The sequence below is a fragment of the Sinocyclocheilus anshuiensis genome, unplaced genomic scaffold, assembly GCF_001515605.1.
Source record: "Sinocyclocheilus anshuiensis isolate Anshui unplaced genomic scaffold, SAMN03320099.WGS_v1.1 scaffold907, whole genome shotgun sequence".
NCBI classification, from domain to species: domain Eukaryota; kingdom Metazoa; phylum Chordata; class Actinopteri; order Cypriniformes; family Cyprinidae; genus Sinocyclocheilus; species Sinocyclocheilus anshuiensis.
In genome coordinates, this window is record NW_015546133.1 from 1,590,995 (window position 1) to 1,611,026 (window position 20,032).

Here is a 20,032-nt window from a genome sequence, read left to right on the forward strand (position 1 = left end):
GTTCTTAAACAGTCTAAAAATATATGCTACATCAACAATGAAAATGTACTACTTTCACGAACAAAATCAGCCTTAATTTTGAGAGCGCTGAGGACTGGATGAAAGAAGAGTGCTCTGCAGTTTTTTTCCAGGGGGTATTATTTCACTGAGACACCAGCCAAGCGAGATCATGTACTGTAAACATACACCATCACCAAGACAACATGGAAAATTCTCCTTATTTCCACTTTTTCCATCTTGATGAGCAGACAAAGAGAGAGAATGTGTTAAGTTCAGACTGCAGCAGAAATAATGTAGAAAGGAAACAGACTGCATGACTGAATAGTGACATCAACACCATGGCCACCATAGGCTTATCGTCAGGTTGGCCAAACAGTCCCTCATGCTACAGTGGAAGCTTCTTATTGCTTTCTCTGTCATTGCTAACTGAATAGTTGTAGTCCAGATAATTCTTGTCTTAATTTTTTTTTAGCATTTAAAACCATCACAAACCATCTGTGAAAAGTTTTGCTTGAAATGAGCGTTTGTACTACATTTCTTTAATACAGTGGTTCTCAACCTTTTTGACTTTAAGCCTCTCTATTGTCCAGTACAATATTCAAACATATTTCTGCTAATAATTAAGATAATGCTGCTTGTTTACAAGTATAATTTTCTTTTTTATAAAACAGCCACAATTAATTTTGTGATTCCAATTAATTCAATATACTGATTCAGTTTGTGATTTTTTTTTTTTTAATATAATGAAATCATTTTAAATAATTACCATGGGAGGTTTGCTGAGGCCCTCAGCTCAGAACTGCTGCTTTAATAAGCACTCCCATGTTGCCTCATCATTGTCTCAAGAACACTACAATGCATTAAATGTGGCTTCAGTGTCCATTTTTTCTGGGGCTGTTGTATATGTAAACACATTTAAAAAAGACACGCATAACAAATGCTTCAAAAGGTGGGGTCCACACTTTATTACATAAAAATGAGACAGACCTTAAAAGACAAAGAACAACAATAAAACTTTTCTGTCCCTGAAATTCAATGTTGTGAACCAATAATAGCATCTTGTTAGAAATAACAATGCTGAACTAAAAACTAATAAAATATTAAAATGTCAGCATCAGTATGCATCACCGCAGATTTGCATAAGAACACAAAAGACATCAATAGTGTTGTAAGACAAGTTCCCATTTGTCTACATTCATCATATCCTTTATGGCAAAGTAAAATCCTTGAAGAACTTTCCATGCCATCTTAACCAACAGTTCCTGCCCTGTTTCTTTCCCCAAAGCGTCGAAAGAAAGATACAAGTCCTGAGCTCTCCGGTCTCTTATCTGGAGGAAGCTCCTGTCCAGTGCATCTCTGAAAGATCTGTCCAAGTTTGAAGTTAGGAGCCCAGTCTTTTTCGTCACTAAGTGATGCAGACCTCATAAATGTCCCCTGTGCTGAAATTCGCTTTGAGGGACAGTCTGGTAATGAGGATGAAGTCCCCACACCTGCATTATGGGAGAATGAGGGTTTGTCGCGTACAGGAGTGTCAGGTAACGCCCAAACCCCATCATCAAGGATGTCCACCCTGGAGAAGGAGTAGGAGTGTCTGCAGTGAGGCGTGTTACGGGGAGAGATACGAGGGCTGAGGACGGTCCACGGCGAGCCTAGACCTCCCAGTCCATTCTGCAAGGCCAGATCTACCTCTTTAATATCCCTCTTTCGAGCAGTGGAGGTGCACACGCCATGGCCTCGGGAACGATCAGGTGTAGCTGTTCCATTCAGACCACCAACAACGCAATCCTGAAAGCAAAAGATCTTGCCGGAGAGCTCGGGCATTTTGTCTCCTTCTTCTATTTTCTCGTTGTCCTCCTCCTCTCTTGCTTCTCCTTTATCCATGTCTCCAATCACCTCAACTTCTTTATTCATCTCTCCATCTTCAAACTCTTGTTTAGTTGAGGTGTTGCTACACCCACCTTCTTTGAGGTCGCCGCTTTCAGGAATCAGTTCATCATCAATGCATTGTCCACTTTTTGATGCGGCACGTGCCCGCTGAATGTCATTAACGGTGCTGGGTGGAACCTCCTCCTTCTGGCAGGTGTTCTCTGGTTCTTCCAACTTTGAGATCTTTTCCTCCAACTTTGAGAGCTTTTCCTCATTGGTTTCCACAGGGCTGTCCAGATTCCCCCTGCCCTCACGCTCCTCAACCTGAGGGCGGATGTTCTTGATGGGGCTGTCCGTGACAGGTGTGAGCCCACCAGGCCTCCTGCGAGAAGGACGTTGGCTGAGAAAGCTGGTCAGGACAGATTCCAGAGCGGAGGCTTCATCGGTCACATCCCGATTGGAGCATGTGGCGGTGGATCGGCACTTAGCTATTCTGGTCAGCATTTCTCTTTCACTCTGCTGTTGCTTGCGAGTCTCGGCTGCCTCACGCTCACGGTTTTCCTGTAGGACATAAAAGTGGGTGTGGGTGTTTCTTTAACTTTTGCACAGATGGGCGACAGATTCAAAATTATTATTTTTTTTGGCTTTCAGGGACTCATTCCAATTCTGTTTGTCAAATGTCTGTAAAAATGTCAGTTTATGTTGCAGTTGTTGAATCTTAATACAAATATTTACACGTTACACATGTATTTTAATTTATTCTTGTCTTTATTTGTTCTCCAAGGCTTTGCCTGCAAATGTACTTTGCATATAACAACATTGATGTTGATTACAAAAAAGATAAATAAAATTGTGATATCACTTCCATCACAATTGAACTTTTTTTGTCCTGTCTTGTTTTCAAAAAAGTTTGTTAAAACACCTTTTTTCCAATAATTCAACAGTGTCAGAGAAAAGCATGACAGAGATGAAATGCAACATTACGGTGTGAATAAAACCATGAAAGAAATCAAGGTAAATGTATGGTGAAATTGATTTCAATTCATCCTAGGCTAACAAATCCTATCTAAATTTTCATATCTAAAACCAAAATACATTTTGTAAGTAATAAGCAACAGAAATTTGATGCAAGTATTCGAACTGTAACACAACACACATGGGGCACCGCCCTGCTTATAAAGTTTAAAGTATCCTGCATTTTCCTTTATAAGACATGAAATTTTACCTGTGTAGCTCTCTCAAACCTCTCACAGAAGGAATGAAAGATAGAGCAACACTCCTCTAGCTTAAATGTGGCTGGGTCTTCACAGAAGTACTCTGCCACAGAGGTACTGATGCTGTCCAGTTCCTGAAGGGAGGCCTCCACGTCCGCAAGCCTAATGTCTGCCATCTGTACAGGAGCAGACATATATTACTCCCAGAATACTGGTAATCCAAGATATTTTGTCAAACCAGCCACCTGACAATACACTGGATTTTCAATGCATTTTCCTGCAAGTTGCATGAAAAACCCAAATTCTTCTTACACGAAGAAATGCTTCCATCTGATGTAGTAAATCAGGCTGTTTACTGGCGTCCATCTTCGCTTCCCTAATTTTCTCCAACTCCCTTTGAAAGTCCATCTCCACCTCCTGCTTTTGGATCCTAATTCGGATAAAGTAGAATTTTACTCCTAAATGCATCACCTAAACAATACAAAGCCTGTATTATATCTACCTTGCAGCAATCCCAATATGTTGAAGCTGTTCAGCGAAATGCAGCAAAGCTTCGTCAATTTGTTGGGCTTGCTATAATAAACAGAAAATAATAAATACACAGTCACAGTGTCAAAAAAGTATAGTAATATATTCATGAATCAACATTTAATAATAAAAACTCCTGAAAAGAGTGATCACTTCATCTACCATGGACACATAGTGCATAAGGTTAATGCCAGGTTTATTTGCTTTAGTGTCCACCAGTTTGAGCAATGATGTCATCCTGAAGCCAATAGCACTACCTGCATAGCCACCCTAAACAAGATACAGCCAGAGTCATTTATCTGCTCCAGCTCAGTTCACATGATGGAATAGTGTATTAATAACAAACAAAACAGACCATGTGACACTCACAGCATTCATGTAGTTACCAGCCTTCAGCACCAGTCTGATGATTGAATGTAGGTCATCACATGCCAGCAACTCTGGTAGGCAGAGAAAAGTTTGGGGTCAGTAAGATTTAAAAAAAAAAACCTTCTATTTAGTAAAATGAATGAAAAATAACAGTAAAGGCATTAATAAATGTTATTATTAAAAAATCCTGAAAAAAACATATCAATGTCCCAGTATATATACTGTATATATAGAGAGAGAGAGAGAGAGAGAGAGAGAGAGAAAGAGAGAGAGAGAGAGAGAGTTAATAAGTTTGATAGCCTGTACTGTATAATTCCCTAAACAAAAAGATGAAAAGTACCATTAGCAGCAATAGTCATGACAGCAATTGAGTGTTTGATCTCCTCAATAAAGGGAAAAAACTCCTCTCTGAGGAGCAGGCTCTTTATCCTCACTTTATACCTAAAAACAAATAAAAGTCACAGAATTATTAGCTGCTTTTTAGCTAAAGCCCATTTCAATCAGCTGTTTAACACATTTGAACATGGGGGGAATTTCTGTGGAGCACATTTATACAAAACAGCACAGAAACTGGCCCTTCAAACGCTTTGAACTGTGACAAGAAAACGCACCCTGGCTCTTGAACTAGCATCACCATGAAACGGTCAGCCTCGTTTAGCGGAGATAGATCTCCATTGAATGACATCAGCTTCTTTTTCTGGAAATTGACAATTCAAGAAGAGCATTAAAAACAAAGCTGATCACGTCGCTGATCAATAGCACAGCACAATGAGGTCAAATAGAGAAAACCAGTTCACCTCCATGTCATCGGGCAACAGCTTGCTGAGCTCTCTCAGTTTCCCGGAAGCAAAGCACAGGTTACCGTGCCTGACAGCCTCCACAATGTCCTTTGGTAGCCTGCAAAGTGCATCAAACACAGATGAGAGAGATGAGACGTTTATAAATGGCCTACTTGAGAGTTACTTTGTGTGCTCTCAGCAGCTTGTCACACATATTACTTATAATGGACTTAATTCAGTGCAATGTTCTTTGAGACACTCAAATCAATCTAGATTGAGATTTGTATCTACATGCTTTCATTTCATTTTCTACTGGAAATTGCTACCTCAAGCACTGAGAGAAAAAACTACTTAATGTTTTTAAAGAAAGCACTGCAAAAAACACAGGAAATCATTGCTTACTATATACAGATTTATATATGAAAGTGCCGACTGAGAAGACGGACTCAAATGCTCTAGGAACTCAAAGATTTGTTGCCTTGCAATCGAGGCAATCATAGAACAAACACAGGATCCGCTCAAGAAATGAAAAAAACAAAACAAAAAAAATGTAAATTATGAAATTAGGAATTTTTAGGAAAACAGTCAATTATTAATTTTATGCTGTACATTACCTTTTAAATTGTTTTAGCAAAATCCCAATATTCATACTTTTCTTGGAGTTGAGAATTGATACCTAAAAAGACATATACATACAGTGTCAATTTCTCATAAACTAGGAAAGTGTTCTGAAAATATGTATTATATATTTAGTGACAGCAACTAAAAACAAAATCTAGGAAGCATGAGGTTAAGCACATCGTTTACTGTATAAGAGAAGATGGAAGTAGAATCAAAAAGACATGTGCCTACATGGTTATGAATAGTTAAACATTTCTGAGCTTAACTTCAAACAGTACAAACATTACATGTTCCTTAAATAGATAATAATAACAGTAGTGACAAGACCAGCACATAAATCATCTGGCTACACTTAGTTTTGTGCAATAACAGTAAAATCTAAAAGACAAGGTGTCTTCCTGGAATTGAATTACACAGAGAGCACTGGTAAATATTTATGATGATTGACAGTAAGACAGAAAATTAAATTAAAAATAATTTAAATATGACATTTACTTGTAGAAAAATCCAGTTATAGTGCATGTATTGTTTTTCCTTTTAATGTTTGGAGTCCTAGAGAACACTATGCTGCACATGTAAAATAATCACAGTAATTCTGAAAAAGAATTAAATGCTTTTTAAGGGAAAATGTGAGTGTGTTCATTAATTTTTAATACCTGGGATTTCCCCATGTAATATAAATGTCTTAATTGAAGACATTTGAAGTGTGTCATTTTATTTTACCACTTCTCATAGCTGATACTTTAAGGTAAGGTTTTTTTTATTTTATTAAAAAGCAATTAAAATTGCCTTTTGGACAAGAGGGTTAAACAAGAAGGAAAACAAATGAGCAAAGCTAGAGATGTTTCAAGACTTGAGAAGCTGTACTTCCACCTCAATGGGTCTCAGAAGAGAGTATGTCCAATACTAAAGCTTTATCAGAGCATCAATACTGGAGTCACCTGTCCAGATCATTAGCCTGAATGTTTCATAGGTGAGAGACACAAATGAGTAATAGATTGGGTTGATTGAGGCCACTAGTGAGCACTAGATTTCATGTTTAATTCACCCACTTGCTCCTGTCTTGCACTTTGAATCTTGATACACAAGAGAGGACATCTGAGCTGCCTTTCAATCCTGCAGTACTGTCTCAAGTAAAGGGCCTCACTGGCAAATCAGCTTTACAGCAAAGTTCAGCTTAAATCAACTTTTAAGCAGTGCCACTTACATTCTCAGATTCTGTAGTGATTTGCGAAAGGCCCCACACACTTTTTCTGACCGTCCCACCCCTACGGACCAAACTGTGGTGCTCATTGTGGCTGAATAGCTCCTCCATTCGCTTAGTGTCCAGCTCAAAGTTCTCAAGGTTGAGTTGGGCTGTCCACACATTGTGCTTGCCCAACACGCTGTGCCTGGGGATGGCATCCCAGTTGAAGTTGCGCATTTTGGAACGTTGTTGGACAGTCCGGGTGAAGGGGTCCCCCATAGATGACGGAGGTGGGGGTGGTAGTGGTAGTGGAGGTGGCGGAGGAGGGGGAGGGCCCATGGGAGGGGGCTGTGCAATATGTATGAGGGGTGAGGTCTCATTTTGAAAGCACCTAGAGGGGTCAGGATGAAAAGGAGGTAGAGGTGCTGTGGTTACAACTGGAGCTCCATCCATTGGAGGACACGGAGGGGACAAATCTGGAGGGATCTGATAGAAATATCAGAAAAAATATACATATAAAAATACAAAACAATGAGAGGCAAATGATGTGTCATACAGACCCAGAATTCTTACACAAACAAGAATATTTAAATGACCGTTGCACTTTTAGGCATCCAAGATTTGTACCATCAATAACATTCGTTAAGTGTAGTTTTTTGTTCACCCCCCTCCCTATGGATTACTGTTGAGAATTAAAAATAGCCAACATATGAATTTCCAATGATAACACTTACACTGGAAGAGCAAGTTGCTTATTTAAAAAGGGTAGCTGTGTGAGCAAACCACAAAGTCAGATTATACTTTACAAGTCCAATATGCACAGGAACTTCAACAGGCAGTTAAACAAACCATTTAATTTATATTATCAAGCATACAGGCAACTTTGCATATCACACGTACTTTGGTCTCTCTACTTTTGAACGCTGCTTAATTTATTTCAACATTTAAAGTAATGCTTTTTGACATGGCTATCATTATGTATAGCTTACAACTGTGGTCATTCTGTTACTTTATATATAAATACTAATGTCATTAATATAAACATTAATATAATTACTATTTTATATATGAAATTATTCATTGCATAAAATTACATTACGAAATGACTTGTACATTACTGCTTTACTTGCAGCAATCCCAAATGTGTTTACAAAAGAGGCCGAGCAAACAAATACAATGATCACTACATTATTCGAGTAGCCTACTGCCTTTTTAAACAAAATAGTTAACTCCGAAATTGTCCAAAATTATGGTGAAAATATATTGACAAGGCAGTTATCAAATTTTGAAATGTGCAACTCTCAAACAAGGGAATAATTAAAAGCCAGTCAAACATCACTGATTATCGGGAAACTATGAGAAATGCAACAGCAAGTGACAGAAAATTAATTTCTTTCTGGATGTACGTACCTGTAAGTAAATAATATCAAGTCAGTGCTGATGAACGCTTGATCAACTGACGTCCATTGCTGGAGGCAGTCAACAGACAATCCGCATGTCAAACGCCATCAACTTTTAGCATGAGCACTTTGATGGATGAGAGTGGCCACACCCCCTCATGCGCGCGCGCTCCGGAGCCGCATCTTCCTCTCACCTGAGCTATTTAGAATACATCTCTTCTTGTTCATCAGAAAGAACATTCTGCATAATTAAAGAAGAAAGGAAACTACTGGGCTACACACATTGGGTCATTATGTTAAATTAGTTTTTAGTAAAACAGCACGCTGGGTTAAAACAGGTCACGCGACTTCAGTTTGAATTGCAATGGTCGTAACTGACAGAAGCCGCAGCGTTACTGTCAGTCAAAGGTAAGTCATGTCTTTTTGCAGTGTATAAAACGGTATGTATCGTTAAAAATTTAGTTATATTGCCCTCTATCGGCTTCTATAAGATACAAACAGGTGTAACATATACAAAGTCCGAATTTATTTAAATCCAGTCAAATTCTACGGGTGTCTTTATACTGTATAACCAGCAGGCCTAACGGTTATATAGTAAAAGTTATTCCTGCTCAGAAACAGATTTAAATGTTTTTGGTAGAAATAGTTTTGCACTTGAGGGACAAGGTTGGTTATCCATTCAGTAACAATTATATTCAATAGAAATCGTGTGAAGGTTAGCAGTGTGTTGTATTAGCTTTTATATATTATCCAGTGATTTAAAGATTTAATTAGATCACTGCAGCACTGACCCTCAAAATTTAGAGACATCCTTAGTACCATATTCAACATTTCCCTCTAGTGGCCAGCATTAATTTTACATGGCCTGACTTCCTCAGTTTCTCTGTTGGAAGTATTTGCTCAATTTAAAGGAACACTCCACTATTTTTGAAAATAGGCTCATTTTCCAACTTCCCTAGAGTTAAACAGTTGAGTTTTACCGTTTTCTAATCCATTCAGTCGATCTCCGGGTCTGGCGGTAGCACTTTTAGCTGTAGCTTAGCATAGATCATTGAATCTGATTAGACCATTAGCATCTTGCTCAAAAATGACCAAAGAGTTTCTATATTTTTCCTAATTATATTACGCAGCGCCTGAAAATAGTCCCCAGCTAGGTTACTTCCAATAAGCCTATTTTCAGGCACTGCGTAATATCATTGCACCTGCTGCACTCATGGTACGGCAGCAAAGTTCCTTGATTATTACGCCGGAATGAGAGTATAGTTCCTAGCCATATTGGCCTAGAAAATCGCAACTTTTCATTTTCCGTTGGTCTTAGTACACGATGTAACTACAGAAGAGTCAAGTTTTAAATAGGAAAAATATAGAACCTCTTTGGTCATTTTTGAGCGAGATGCTAATAGGGTTGGTTATCGTTTGGTTTTTTTCGATACCGGTGCCAAATCGATACTTTAAAAACGGTTCCGGTGCCTAAACGGTGCCTGAACCAATACTTATTAAAAAATAAATAAATAAAAAATTCCCCCAAAAATGGATTGGCCATTAGAATAGAAATAGAATAGAGAGTGCAAATGTTAGAGGGTCAAGTTTTTTAATTAAAAAAAACAAGCAGATAAAATTAGAAGTAGCATTAGAATAGAGAGTGCTAGAGTTAGAGGGTCAAATGAAGATGAAAGAGATGTGTTTTCAGCCGTTTCTTGAAAATATTAAGGACTCAGCTGCTTGGATTGAGCTGGGCAGGTCATTCCACCAGGAGGGAACAGTTAATGTAGAAGTCCATGAAAGTTTTATCATAGGTAGAATGCAAAATGTTTCAATACAAGCATTTCAGTCAAATGTAATTTATGCAATATTTCAAACCTTTAACCCACATGGGAAAATCAGCCTATGGCAACAGTTTAAAAGTAGCCCAATAAAGTAGCATATGGAACTTATTTTCTGCCTCATTCTGTGACAAGAAACCTCATCAGATCACAAAGGAAGCATTTGACTGGTGTTAGAAATGTAACTACAAGGGAGGTTTAGCTTTAGGCATTTTAATTTAAGCATGTTTAGCTTAGTTAACGGAAGGCTACCTGCTGCCATCAGAGCAAGAGTAATTACTGCATTCACGCGCTCCTCGGATGCTCTCATTTCCCGAGTTGTGCTATTAAGTCGGAATGTGAAAACATGGACTCTCGCTACTACAAAGATGTGTTGGATTTGTATTATTAGAGCTTTCCGATTTGAGTTCACGTGCATTTTCTCAGTCTGGAAATTATTATTTTTCACGTGCGGTGCCAGTGATGATGCTTCTTACGTCCGTTTCGGAGAACCAGAGGACAAATATTTCAATCGATCGCTCAGGCATGGCACCGAAATGAGGCACCAAAATCTGCGTTCGGATTCGGTTCTAGTACATACCGGTTACATAGGTATCGGTGCCATATTGGTAACGGGTTTCGGTACCCAACCCTAGATGCTAACGGTCTAATCAGATTCAATGATCTATGCTAAGCTACAGCTAAAAGTGCTACCGCCAAACCCGGAGATCGGCTAACTGGATTAGAAAATGGTAAAACTCAACTGTTTAACTCTAGGGGAGTAGGAAAATGAGCCTATTTTCAAAAATAGTGGAGTGTTCCTTTAAAAGACAAGCAGGGTCAAGCAAAACAGCATATCAGCTAAGTACAAATGACACAAAGACCATTTTTGCAAACTTTTAAAATTTTATCTGGTGGGTTCTTGTACGTTTGTTGGTCAAAGGTTTGGTCAAAGCCAGGAGCAAAGTCTAACATCATGGGTTTCCAGTTTCAAAATCTGTCTTATCTTTACATATATACAATCATTCATACACTACAATACCACAAATCGGCATAAAATATTGATTGTACATAAATATGTTAATATTTATAACCCTTTCATTCTGCTATGCTCTAAAACTAAGCCTACTAATGGAGTAAGCATTTCAATGCCAAATATTTCTGTTAACAGAAATCAAAATGATAATAGCAAGAAAAATAATCCCAGAACAACAAAACACAAACACACACACACACACACACACACACACATATATATATATATATATATATATATCCATAAATAGTGTTCAGGAGGTCTAAACTTAAAATCCTATCCACCTTTTTCTTCAACGCGGAAGTAAGCCTATGGGTGAGACTTCCGGCTATTTAGCCGCTTTAGGTAAGTTATGAGGAGAATAACAACGTGCAGTAAACGGTAAAACTGTTTGCACTACAAACCAGTGTGTTCATAATTAAGATAATACATTAAAATAATATGATAAGACACACCAACTTTCAATATCAAGCAGCAAAACGAACTGTTTTGTTCAGCTAAAAATAGCTGGATGGAGTGCACGCAGATGAGACCGGAAGCCAGACCCATAGAATTTACAAATGGCCGCGCCCATTTTTACAACAAGAACAAGGTGGATTGGTCTGGTACAAATGTCCATCACTTCATGAATCAGTTCAGTCTCTGGGGCTCAAGATGAAACCCTTTTCTCCATCTCTCAAGATGAAAGAACACACACACTACCATCTCTACAGGCTGACAAATGTGCCAGGACATAAAAAAAACAAAATACTTGGTATAAAAAAAGAAAAGTAAAGAAAACAGACATTGTACGGTCTTCAATAGTTGACATTCAATCTAAATTTCAAGTATCCTTTAACATTCACAAGAACCCTTTCTGTTTTGTTTTTTCAAGAAACATTTTCCTGCAGTACTACCCATGTAGTGTTTTACTGACACATTGAAAAGGATTGAATCACAATGCATGGAAATGTACAACTAATGTCATCAGACCTGCCATGCAAAAACACACAAGGGACAGCCAATATAGGCATACATGAAAATACACTTTCTAGAAACATCTTCAGTATTGCTTCATCTCAAGCTTAGAAAGATTTAGAGCAATGTTCAAAAGTACTGAACATTAGATCATAGTCTTTATTTCAGTCTTACGTAATGAAATACAAAATAAAGGTAACACTTTACAATAAGGTGCATTTGTTAACATGTAGTTAATGAATTAACTAACATGAACGAACAATGAACACTATATTTACTACACTATTTATTAATCCTTGTTAATGTAATTTTATTGTAATGTTATTTGTAATTTGTTAATGTTAACTAATGAACCTTATTGTAGTGTTACCAAAATAAACTAGACTGACATAAACCATAATCTGACAGTCTGCACTTTAACCCCATTATCACTGTATCAAATATGTTAAGAGCAAAAGCAACATAACTTAAAGTGTGTTTTGAACTCACTGGAGGAAGAAAAAAACAAAAAAACCTTACTAATTGATATATATATATATATATATATATATATATATATATAAAGGCCATCAATGAACATTATGTAGATATTTTCAGTGAAAAATTATGAAGTGAAAACACAGTAAAACCCCATCTGATTATACCATCTCATCACAAATAAAAATAAATACAAAAAATATTTTGAAATGTTTATATTTTTAAATTGTTGTAACAAAATCTGTTAGATTTTGTAATGAAATCTAATATATATATATATGTTAGATTTTATACCGGTACTATATTTTTGTGAAAAATTGTGAGAGTTAGCCTAATGGAATAATACATTAGCACTACTATGACACAGAAAGAAAGAAAAAAGTTACTGTGATATTAATGGGATATTAACATAAATCTTTCATTAGGGAAAAATTGCTTTGTTTTTTTTTAAACCAAGGCAGATAAAGTCATTAAACACAGGGTGCATCAGAACCAATTGCAATTTGAATGCACAATGGAAGAATATTAGGGCTTTGCTTACGTTAACAGAACACAAGTCAGTACATAAACATTAGTGCAAATTTTGGTAGATAAAGAGGCAGATAATGGTGGGCCTCAATAACTGGTCTGTGTTAAAACAATCAAATACAACTCATACATACACTTCCTTGATTAACGTATGATTATTAACTTAAAAATGAACATCATAAACCTACAAACATTCTACAGCATTATGCACTGGTACATAATACTACAATAAACTATAATTGTCAAAATAAAACAAACATGCTTCATAAATTCAAAGCTGTAAAGAAACTGTGATTTTTAGATTAATCTTGCTGGGCTTTGTTAAACGTGCAGGAAACTATGCACCCACATCTGATGAAATATAACATATTTCAGTATTATTAATTTGAGGTTAAATGACCTTAATCAATACCAATATCAGATAAAACTATATCTGGATTTTATCAAAATAAAATTACTTTTTGTTAGAACTACCGACATTGAACGCTCTGTGATAGGAATAATCTGGACCCTCCATTAGCTACAAGACCAAATCTACAACACAGAAAAAAGATAGTAGTAGCAAAATAAAACGCGTTTCACAGAAAAACAAAAGGAAAATTTCCTCAAGATGTGGTCACTCACAGAGAGAGAGAGAGAGAGAGAAAGAGAGAGAGAGAGAGAGAGAGCATGCAAGTAAGACTGAGAATAAAAAACAGCTGTTCTGACTGCCATATCAGAAGGATTTTATAGGGATAAAGCTTAAACTGACATTTGATTGGAACCTTTGGGACCAGTTACATATTACAGGTGACTATTCAGACACTTGAAAACAGTCTCAGAGCAAGAACAGGATGAGGAGGAGGAGAAGAAGAATCAAGGAAGAGAAGTATAGGGAGAGTTAGTGTGAAGGAGGCTTTGTTGTAGCCCCCGTCTCTGCTAGCATCTCAGAACGCTGGTCTCTTGTGGTCCTTCTGTGTTGCTCTGTGTGGCTAAAGACATAACAGGAAACCAGGGGTAAACGGGCACTTTCACTGTTCCTCCAGCCAAGAAGGTTTGTCGGCCCCTGGTGGTTTGAGTTTAATGTTGAACTGCTTGAGGGTCTGTTCCAGCTGTTGCTGGTTTCCAGCAAAGTAGGCAGAGATGGCATTATGGAACAGCAGAAGTTGCTTGTGCATCACTTTGACCTGTAAGAGAGAGATACACAAACACAAACCATGTCAGATGACAAGATATAGACAATAAATTGATTAAGGGCTACTTGAGTGACTTAAAGAGGAAGTTATGCGGGTGGCTGAGCACCTTGTTTTCTTCCAGGAACTTGAGCTTGATGCTGACATCACTGCGGAGACGTTCATATTTTTCCTTGTGGATCTGGTACTGCTGCTGAGCAGCCTCGATACGAGCCATAGTAACAGCGTCCCGTGGGCCCATGTTCAACTCCTCCAGATCTGCCCTGTATGCATCGAACTCTAGCCTATAGGATATCAGAAAAACACCATAAATACACCATAAATTTTATACAATGCGATGGCCAAAGTTGAAAGTTATTTATGGTGAAATCTGACATTAAATGTAGCTAGTATTGCATCAGATAAAAGCATAAAGCATCAAAGGTTTCTCAGAGATCTCAGCATGTACCACACAAAATAAATAACTGTGATAGAGGATATGCTACTCCTTTTTCTCTTTTCAATCAAAAGACTGAGTAAGAGGACCAGCCAGTGTCAAAGCCTGTTGGTGCCTCACTCGGAGTTCATTCAATACCATCTCGTCTGCACAACTGTAACGTATAATGACAACTCTCAAACGTACAGTAGCATCACAGGCTAATTAAGCTAAAACACAATTAAAGTGCATATTGCAGAGAAGTGGAACACCTCAAGAACCTTGGAAAGAAACAACAAAAACAAATGAAGGCTATTATACTAAAGGCTACAGAGTTGGAGTAGCCTTTACCTGGCATTCTCATACATCTTGATAGTCATCAATGTGTCTTCAATTGTTTTGTTCACCAGAGTGTTGATGCTGGACACAAAGTAGTTGATGGCACCGAGCAGAGTCTCTCCATTCTTGCACAACAACTTCTGTGTTTCTGCATTGTATCCGAACTCATCCTGTGCATGAACAAAACCACAAACCTAAACTTTTAATTGAAAAATAAAGTTGAAATCAAATAAAATATAAATATTAGATGAAAAAATGAAAATTAGAACTGTTGCCTTGGCAGCTAACTGAAATAAAATAACTGAAGTACTAAAATTATTAAAACTAAAACTAAAATAAATTTCAACAGAAAAATAAAATTAAAATGAAAACTGAAAATATAAAAATAAAAGCCAATTCAAAATATTACTAAATACTATAATAGATAACACTCAGCTCTACTGATACTGACAGCTCTTCATGATAACAATCAGCTTTCATGTCTAAGTAGTTTTAGACAATCCGTCCAGCAATGTTAGAGACATTCTTGACTGAAGTGGTGTATAAATAGCAAAACACAAATGCTAAAGTAAACCCTAAAACAATTGTGGCATTTTAGTGTTAACTGTAAGCACAAGTTATTTTTTAACACTGACAGTTTGAACGATGAAATGAAATACATGAGTATGTTCACAGCAGTCCCATAATTATGCATGGCAGTCACAACAAATGTCATACATTTTTAGATGGTCATGCTGCCTCACCCGAAGTTCTGGAGACTTCTGACTGAGGTCAGCAAAAGTGTCTCCAAGGGCTTGCTGCGTCTGCACCATGCTGTAAAAGTGGTTGGTTAGCGCTCGCGCTAAATGCAGCACATTCTCGTACTTCCGTTTGGTTTCCCGCAGAACCTCAATCTGAGCCTCCAGCTCCAAATCCACAGTACGTGAGCCACGGCCAAACCTCTCGGAGATCATCTGTTTGGTGCACTAAGGGAGAGACGGATAACAAATACAAATGGCTTCAAAATAGAAGTGGTTAACAACACATGACATCTAATTAGAAAAGACAAACAGTTAATTGACAAACCTTGTACGTGTTCAGGCCCCATTTCTTCACGATGTCAAACTTTTCCACAGCAACGCCTCTTGTGGCATCTTCTGCTGTCATGGAGGAATTGCTACTGGCGTGATGCATGTTGGACCCTGATACACACAAAATGCTTAGTGTAAGTTTTGAATTACAACTGTCTGTACTTCCACATTATTTACACATCATTTGATGATATTGTTCGTATAATCGCATCATAGCTCTGAAGGTGTATCAGCTATATGTAAAACAGATGAGATGAGAGTGAATAAATGAATGTGTGTTACTGAGTAGGGGGAATGTGTTGCCAAAGAGCCCTTAAATGATCCGACGCTCTTTGGAATACCTGGGATACAGGGGATGTCTTCTGATTGGCGGGCTATTCGGCAGGCAGCAATCTGGCTTGGGGCAATGTTAACACCCCTAGACTTCATTCGCAGGTCTGGAGGTGGTCATGGCCAGGGTAAGCATAGGATGTTGGGGGTATATGATGGGGAACAGGAAGTAGGTGGTGGATATGTAAGAAGTTTTAAAATTATTTTTACAATGGAATGGGTTGTACCATATGAGTAAAGTGTATGGAAGTGTGTAATGCCAGTGCGTATGTGTGTGAATGTGAAGGAAGAGCAAGAGGATAGAGGGAGGGGAAAGGGGAAAAAGGGAAGGTGAGAAAGAGAAGGTGATAATGTAATGAGATGAAGTGAAAACAGGAAAGCATGTACAAACAGATGCATGACAAACAGATGGAGACCATTTACAGTTCACTTAACATCACACAACTGTTATTTAAAACCCCCAATATGTCTGATAATTTATTTTTAACTACAAGTATTCATTTACACAGAAAAAGATTGTGACTAGAAGTAACTTGTCTGAATAAATAAAAGGATTTACCAAACATATTTTACACCCAGACATTCTGCAGCAGATTTTTCTAAATATTTCCTCTGCAAAATCAGCAGGATTAAAGCCAGATTAAAATTTAAAACTGATCTCCGAAGCAAAATGACAAAAGGTTTCCCATTACAAAATTCCTGCTAGTGAAAAAAGCAACCTTAACCCTGCAAGAAAAAATAGAAAGAGAACTGTAGCCCAGTCCAGTCTGCTAAGAGAGAACTTAAAAGCCAGGCAATTCAATTTGTTCTTGTAGTACAGCATCCCATACCCTGGGAAAAGACAAAAACAGTTTCGAAAAGGACTATAATTCAAGGCACCATGGGAAGGTGGAAAACCAGAAAGAAGAGAGATGGGTTACAAATGAGGCATGAATGACCTTGCCCTTCATTTGGAATGCGTCTGTTGCCCAAAAAGTCAATGTTAAGACGGACCGCAGGGCCTGAGAAAGGGTAAAAGAGACAGAAAGTCCTCACTGAATCAGAAGTGAATATATTTAAGGGGCCAGGATGGCCACCTTACAATCACATATCCTGTCCAGACAAAAAGTCGTTTTGTTAGCCACATCAGTAACTAAATTAAAATAAAATCAAGCAGTTCATTTTGGCTGGGTTACTTTGAATTAGCCTCATTTTTTATTGCAGAGGAAATTTATTAAAAAACAAAGCTGAAGCTCATTTGTCTTTTCGGATCTGTGGCCTTTTCACTCTGGTTAATATCAAAATTTAAAGCCATTGAGCATAACTCACAGAATACCTATACAAATAATGACCAATGCCGCCAGAGGCCCTAGATCTCATTTGGATTGCACCATAGGAAAGAAATGAGTGGGAAAACCCATAGTGGAAATTATGCAAAACATATTGTACAATTTTTTGGCATCTCCACAAAAAAGTATGTATGCATTTGCTTTAGAAAGACAAAAGGTCATCAAAGTCATTCCAAACATGGTAAATATCACTAATAACAAAACAACTTTAGACTTGGGTCAAGTGAATCTTAAACTAGGTTAATTATACACAGATTTCTTTGCTTAGTTGATTTAATAAAAAAAAAAAATGTAGTTGTGTACATCGCAGTAGCACTTGGGGTTTAGATGAACATGTTAAGAATAATGAGGAGTTAAAGAATATTAGAGTGAGCTATACCTTTGATGGAGCTTGTCGGAATGATGCCTTCTGTTGTACCTCCATAACCACCTGATACGATACTGGTCTCATTTAGGTTGGGCCCAGACACCATGACCTGCTGAAAGTCCTACAGAAATTTAAAAAGAAAAAGAAAAAAAAAAACAAGAGAGGAAGAGATCTTAAGAATGTAATATTATAACCTAGGCATTCTTTTTCAGGAAATTAGCCAATTCTTTAAATTCTACAAACATACACTAGCAAAAGTCGTGAAATGTTAGAAAGAACATTTCAGGGTTAGAATCACACTAGACCCAGAATTATTATGAATCATGTGTCAATGAATCACGTACAAAAATTCATATTTAATTTCCTGTGAAAACAACCCCTCTGAAAAATCCATGTTTCCTTGATGAAGTAAAAGAATTTGACACAGCACAAAGAAACAGTCTGTTATCTGAAACAAGTCACATTAGTGACTATAAAAACTCTCAACAACCCACACCAGTGCGTTACATGTCATCTGAGAAAAACTAAGAAAAAAAGAGCTTTTTCACAAATAAACAACTTTGCTGATAAAACAGGGGTCTTCAGATGTCTGCAAATCTGCAATGGTGTGATCAACTTTTTTTCTTTTTTTTTTATGTGTTAAATACAATATTAAGTCAGCTTTGACTAAAGTTAAATAAGAAAGATTAGTTAAATGCATTATACATTAAAATGTGGCAGGAACAAAGTCAAATTAGAAAGTAATGTACAAGTATATGACTACATCTATCAAAGCAATCATCATAAACCCTGACCTTTGATGTAAAAAAAAAATAAAAATCTGATTCAGTGATAGTGAATATAGTACTACAGTACTATTTTAGGCTCATAGGATACATATGCTGCTGTACAATAAGTTCTGTACTGTATGCAATACCCCCTTTAAATAATAAAACAGAATTATTATAAAGGTTAATACATATTTCTTTACACATATAGAGTTAATAGATACTAAAAGGTCGCTAGCCACTGGTTAATACCACAGAGGGACAAAACAGGATGTTTTTCAAAACAAACACTATCTGTATCATTAGGATTTGGATCTGACCTCAAACCCTGATTAACAGGGAGTGACAAAAGCCAAAAAATAATGCATGTGATTTGAAAAACATCCTGTCCATTGTGACCAGGTTATGGGGAGAACTAAAATCATTATCTGTGGTAAGACATACACGTGCAGGCATACAGTACACACACACACTCTGCCACCCTTCCCAGTGTTCCTTCTCACCCTCAGGCCTGCGGGACTCCCTACCTTCTCTCTTAAGCTCCACTGAATCTTTGCATCCTGCACAGACATCAGGGAAGAACATGACAACAAAAAGACAAAAAGAAAGATAAACAAACGAAAATGAAGCACAATGTAAAACAAAATCAGACTTGAAAACAGTGATGATGAAGTAAACTATCAAACACAATGGAATCCATATTTTAGGGCCAATTAGCACCTGTTAATACAATAAAGACAGGCTTCCAGGCTTGACAATATAAAAAAATGCATAAGTTACACTATTCTGTATAATTTCAGCTCTAATTAAGCAATGAATAAGCCCTGTTTATTAATAATATGAGTCATAAATTGGGTTGCTAACAGATCCCTGTCACTCCAAACATCAGAGGACAAAGGTATAATTAATACAAAAAAAAAACAAAAAAAACTGATGCCACTCTTTTTCTGTCTTGGTAAAGAAAGACAAGAACATTTAGAAATGTTGTCACATTCTGGCTCAATGCTCCTGATCTATTTAAAGACACAGTGTAACTGTGAATTGTTTAAATGTGTAGAATCCACATAAGCTTGTTTTTCATCAACTAGTCAATTTACAGCAGGGCATGCAAATTCGCACACAGGCTGAATCTAAATGTAACTCTCTGCAAATTCCATCTCGGACAGTAGGTGGCTCTGATGGAACAGCAGAATTAGAGCTGTTTCCATAACCTCCGTGGACAAAGCATTGCGATAAGAACACTTCTTTATTAGGTATTACATGGAGTGAAGATGAAAACAAAATGTCACAGAATCTTTTCTGAAGACAGTCAGAACCTTCAGAGTAGGGATGTGCCGATACGAGTATCGGTACCGAACGGTTCATGGGGCAAATTCCAAACGGAAGTGATCATCCCTATCCCCTTGGAGTGGGGACTTTGGAGTGAGCAGGGCACGTGTGTGCCATTATGTAGTCGTTTGGAATGCACTTGGCAAAGCGAA

General features: G+C 37.4%; 2 protein-coding genes across 8 annotated transcripts in view; both read right to left on the bottom strand.

Annotated features, from left to right (window-relative positions):
• Nucleotides 1-956: 956 nt before the first annotated feature.
• LOC107701144 (FH2 domain-containing protein 1-like) lies at nt 957-8,114 on the bottom strand. Its single transcript, XM_016503093.1, has 12 exons — nt 7,974-8,114; nt 6,585-7,049; nt 5,371-5,432; nt 4,775-4,874; nt 4,589-4,674; nt 4,318-4,418; nt 3,978-4,048; nt 3,771-3,878; nt 3,583-3,653; nt 3,393-3,510; nt 3,092-3,256; nt 957-2,427 (listed from the first exon to the last, which is right to left on the bottom strand). The coding sequence occupies exons 2-12, from the start codon at nt 7,014-7,016 to the stop codon at nt 1,249-1,251; spliced, it is 2,493 nt and encodes an 830-aa protein (XP_016358579.1). The 5' UTR covers nt 7,017-7,049; nt 7,974-8,114; the 3' UTR covers nt 957-1,248.
• Nucleotides 8,115-12,538: 4,424 nt separating this feature from the next.
• LOC107701145 (arfaptin-2-like) overlaps nt 12,539-20,032 on the bottom strand; it is a 12,507-nt gene continuing 5,013 nt past the window's right edge. Inside the window, exons 4-12 of one of the 7 annotated variants that reach the window (XM_016503094.1) lie at nt 19,055-19,111; nt 17,797-17,905; nt 17,028-17,090; nt 16,101-16,196; nt 15,755-15,870; nt 15,433-15,654; nt 14,702-14,859; nt 14,045-14,219; nt 12,539-13,929 (exon numbers count right to left, since the gene is read on the bottom strand). In XM_016503094.1, coding sequence (XP_016358580.1) covers nt 13,774-13,929; nt 14,045-14,219; nt 14,702-14,859; nt 15,433-15,654; nt 15,755-15,870; nt 16,101-16,196; nt 17,028-17,090; nt 17,797-17,905; nt 19,055-19,111 — 1,152 coding nt within the window. In that variant the 3' untranslated portion in view covers nt 12,539-13,773. The remainder of the gene's footprint in view (nt 13,930-14,044; nt 14,220-14,701; nt 14,860-15,432; nt 15,655-15,754; nt 15,871-16,100; nt 16,197-17,027; nt 17,091-17,796; nt 17,906-19,054; nt 19,112-20,032) is intronic. The other 6 variants (XM_016503096.1, XM_016503097.1, XM_016503098.1 and 3 more) reach the window with 6 other exon arrangements.

Bases quoted from the DNA above. Each gene is read 5' to 3' on its own strand.
- LOC107701144 (XM_016503093.1), bottom strand. From the start codon at position 7,016: ATGGATGGAGCTCCAGTTGTAACCACAGCACCTCTACCTCCTTTTCAT. The intron at 5,433-6,584 runs GTAAGTGGCACT...ATGTCTTTTTAG, and splicing joins TCACTACAGAATCTGAGAAT to GTATCAATTCTCAACTCCAA. The intron at 4,049-4,317 runs GTACTTTTCATC...TCTGCCTACCAG, and splicing joins CATGACTATTGCTGCTAATG to AGTTGCTGGCATGTGATGAC.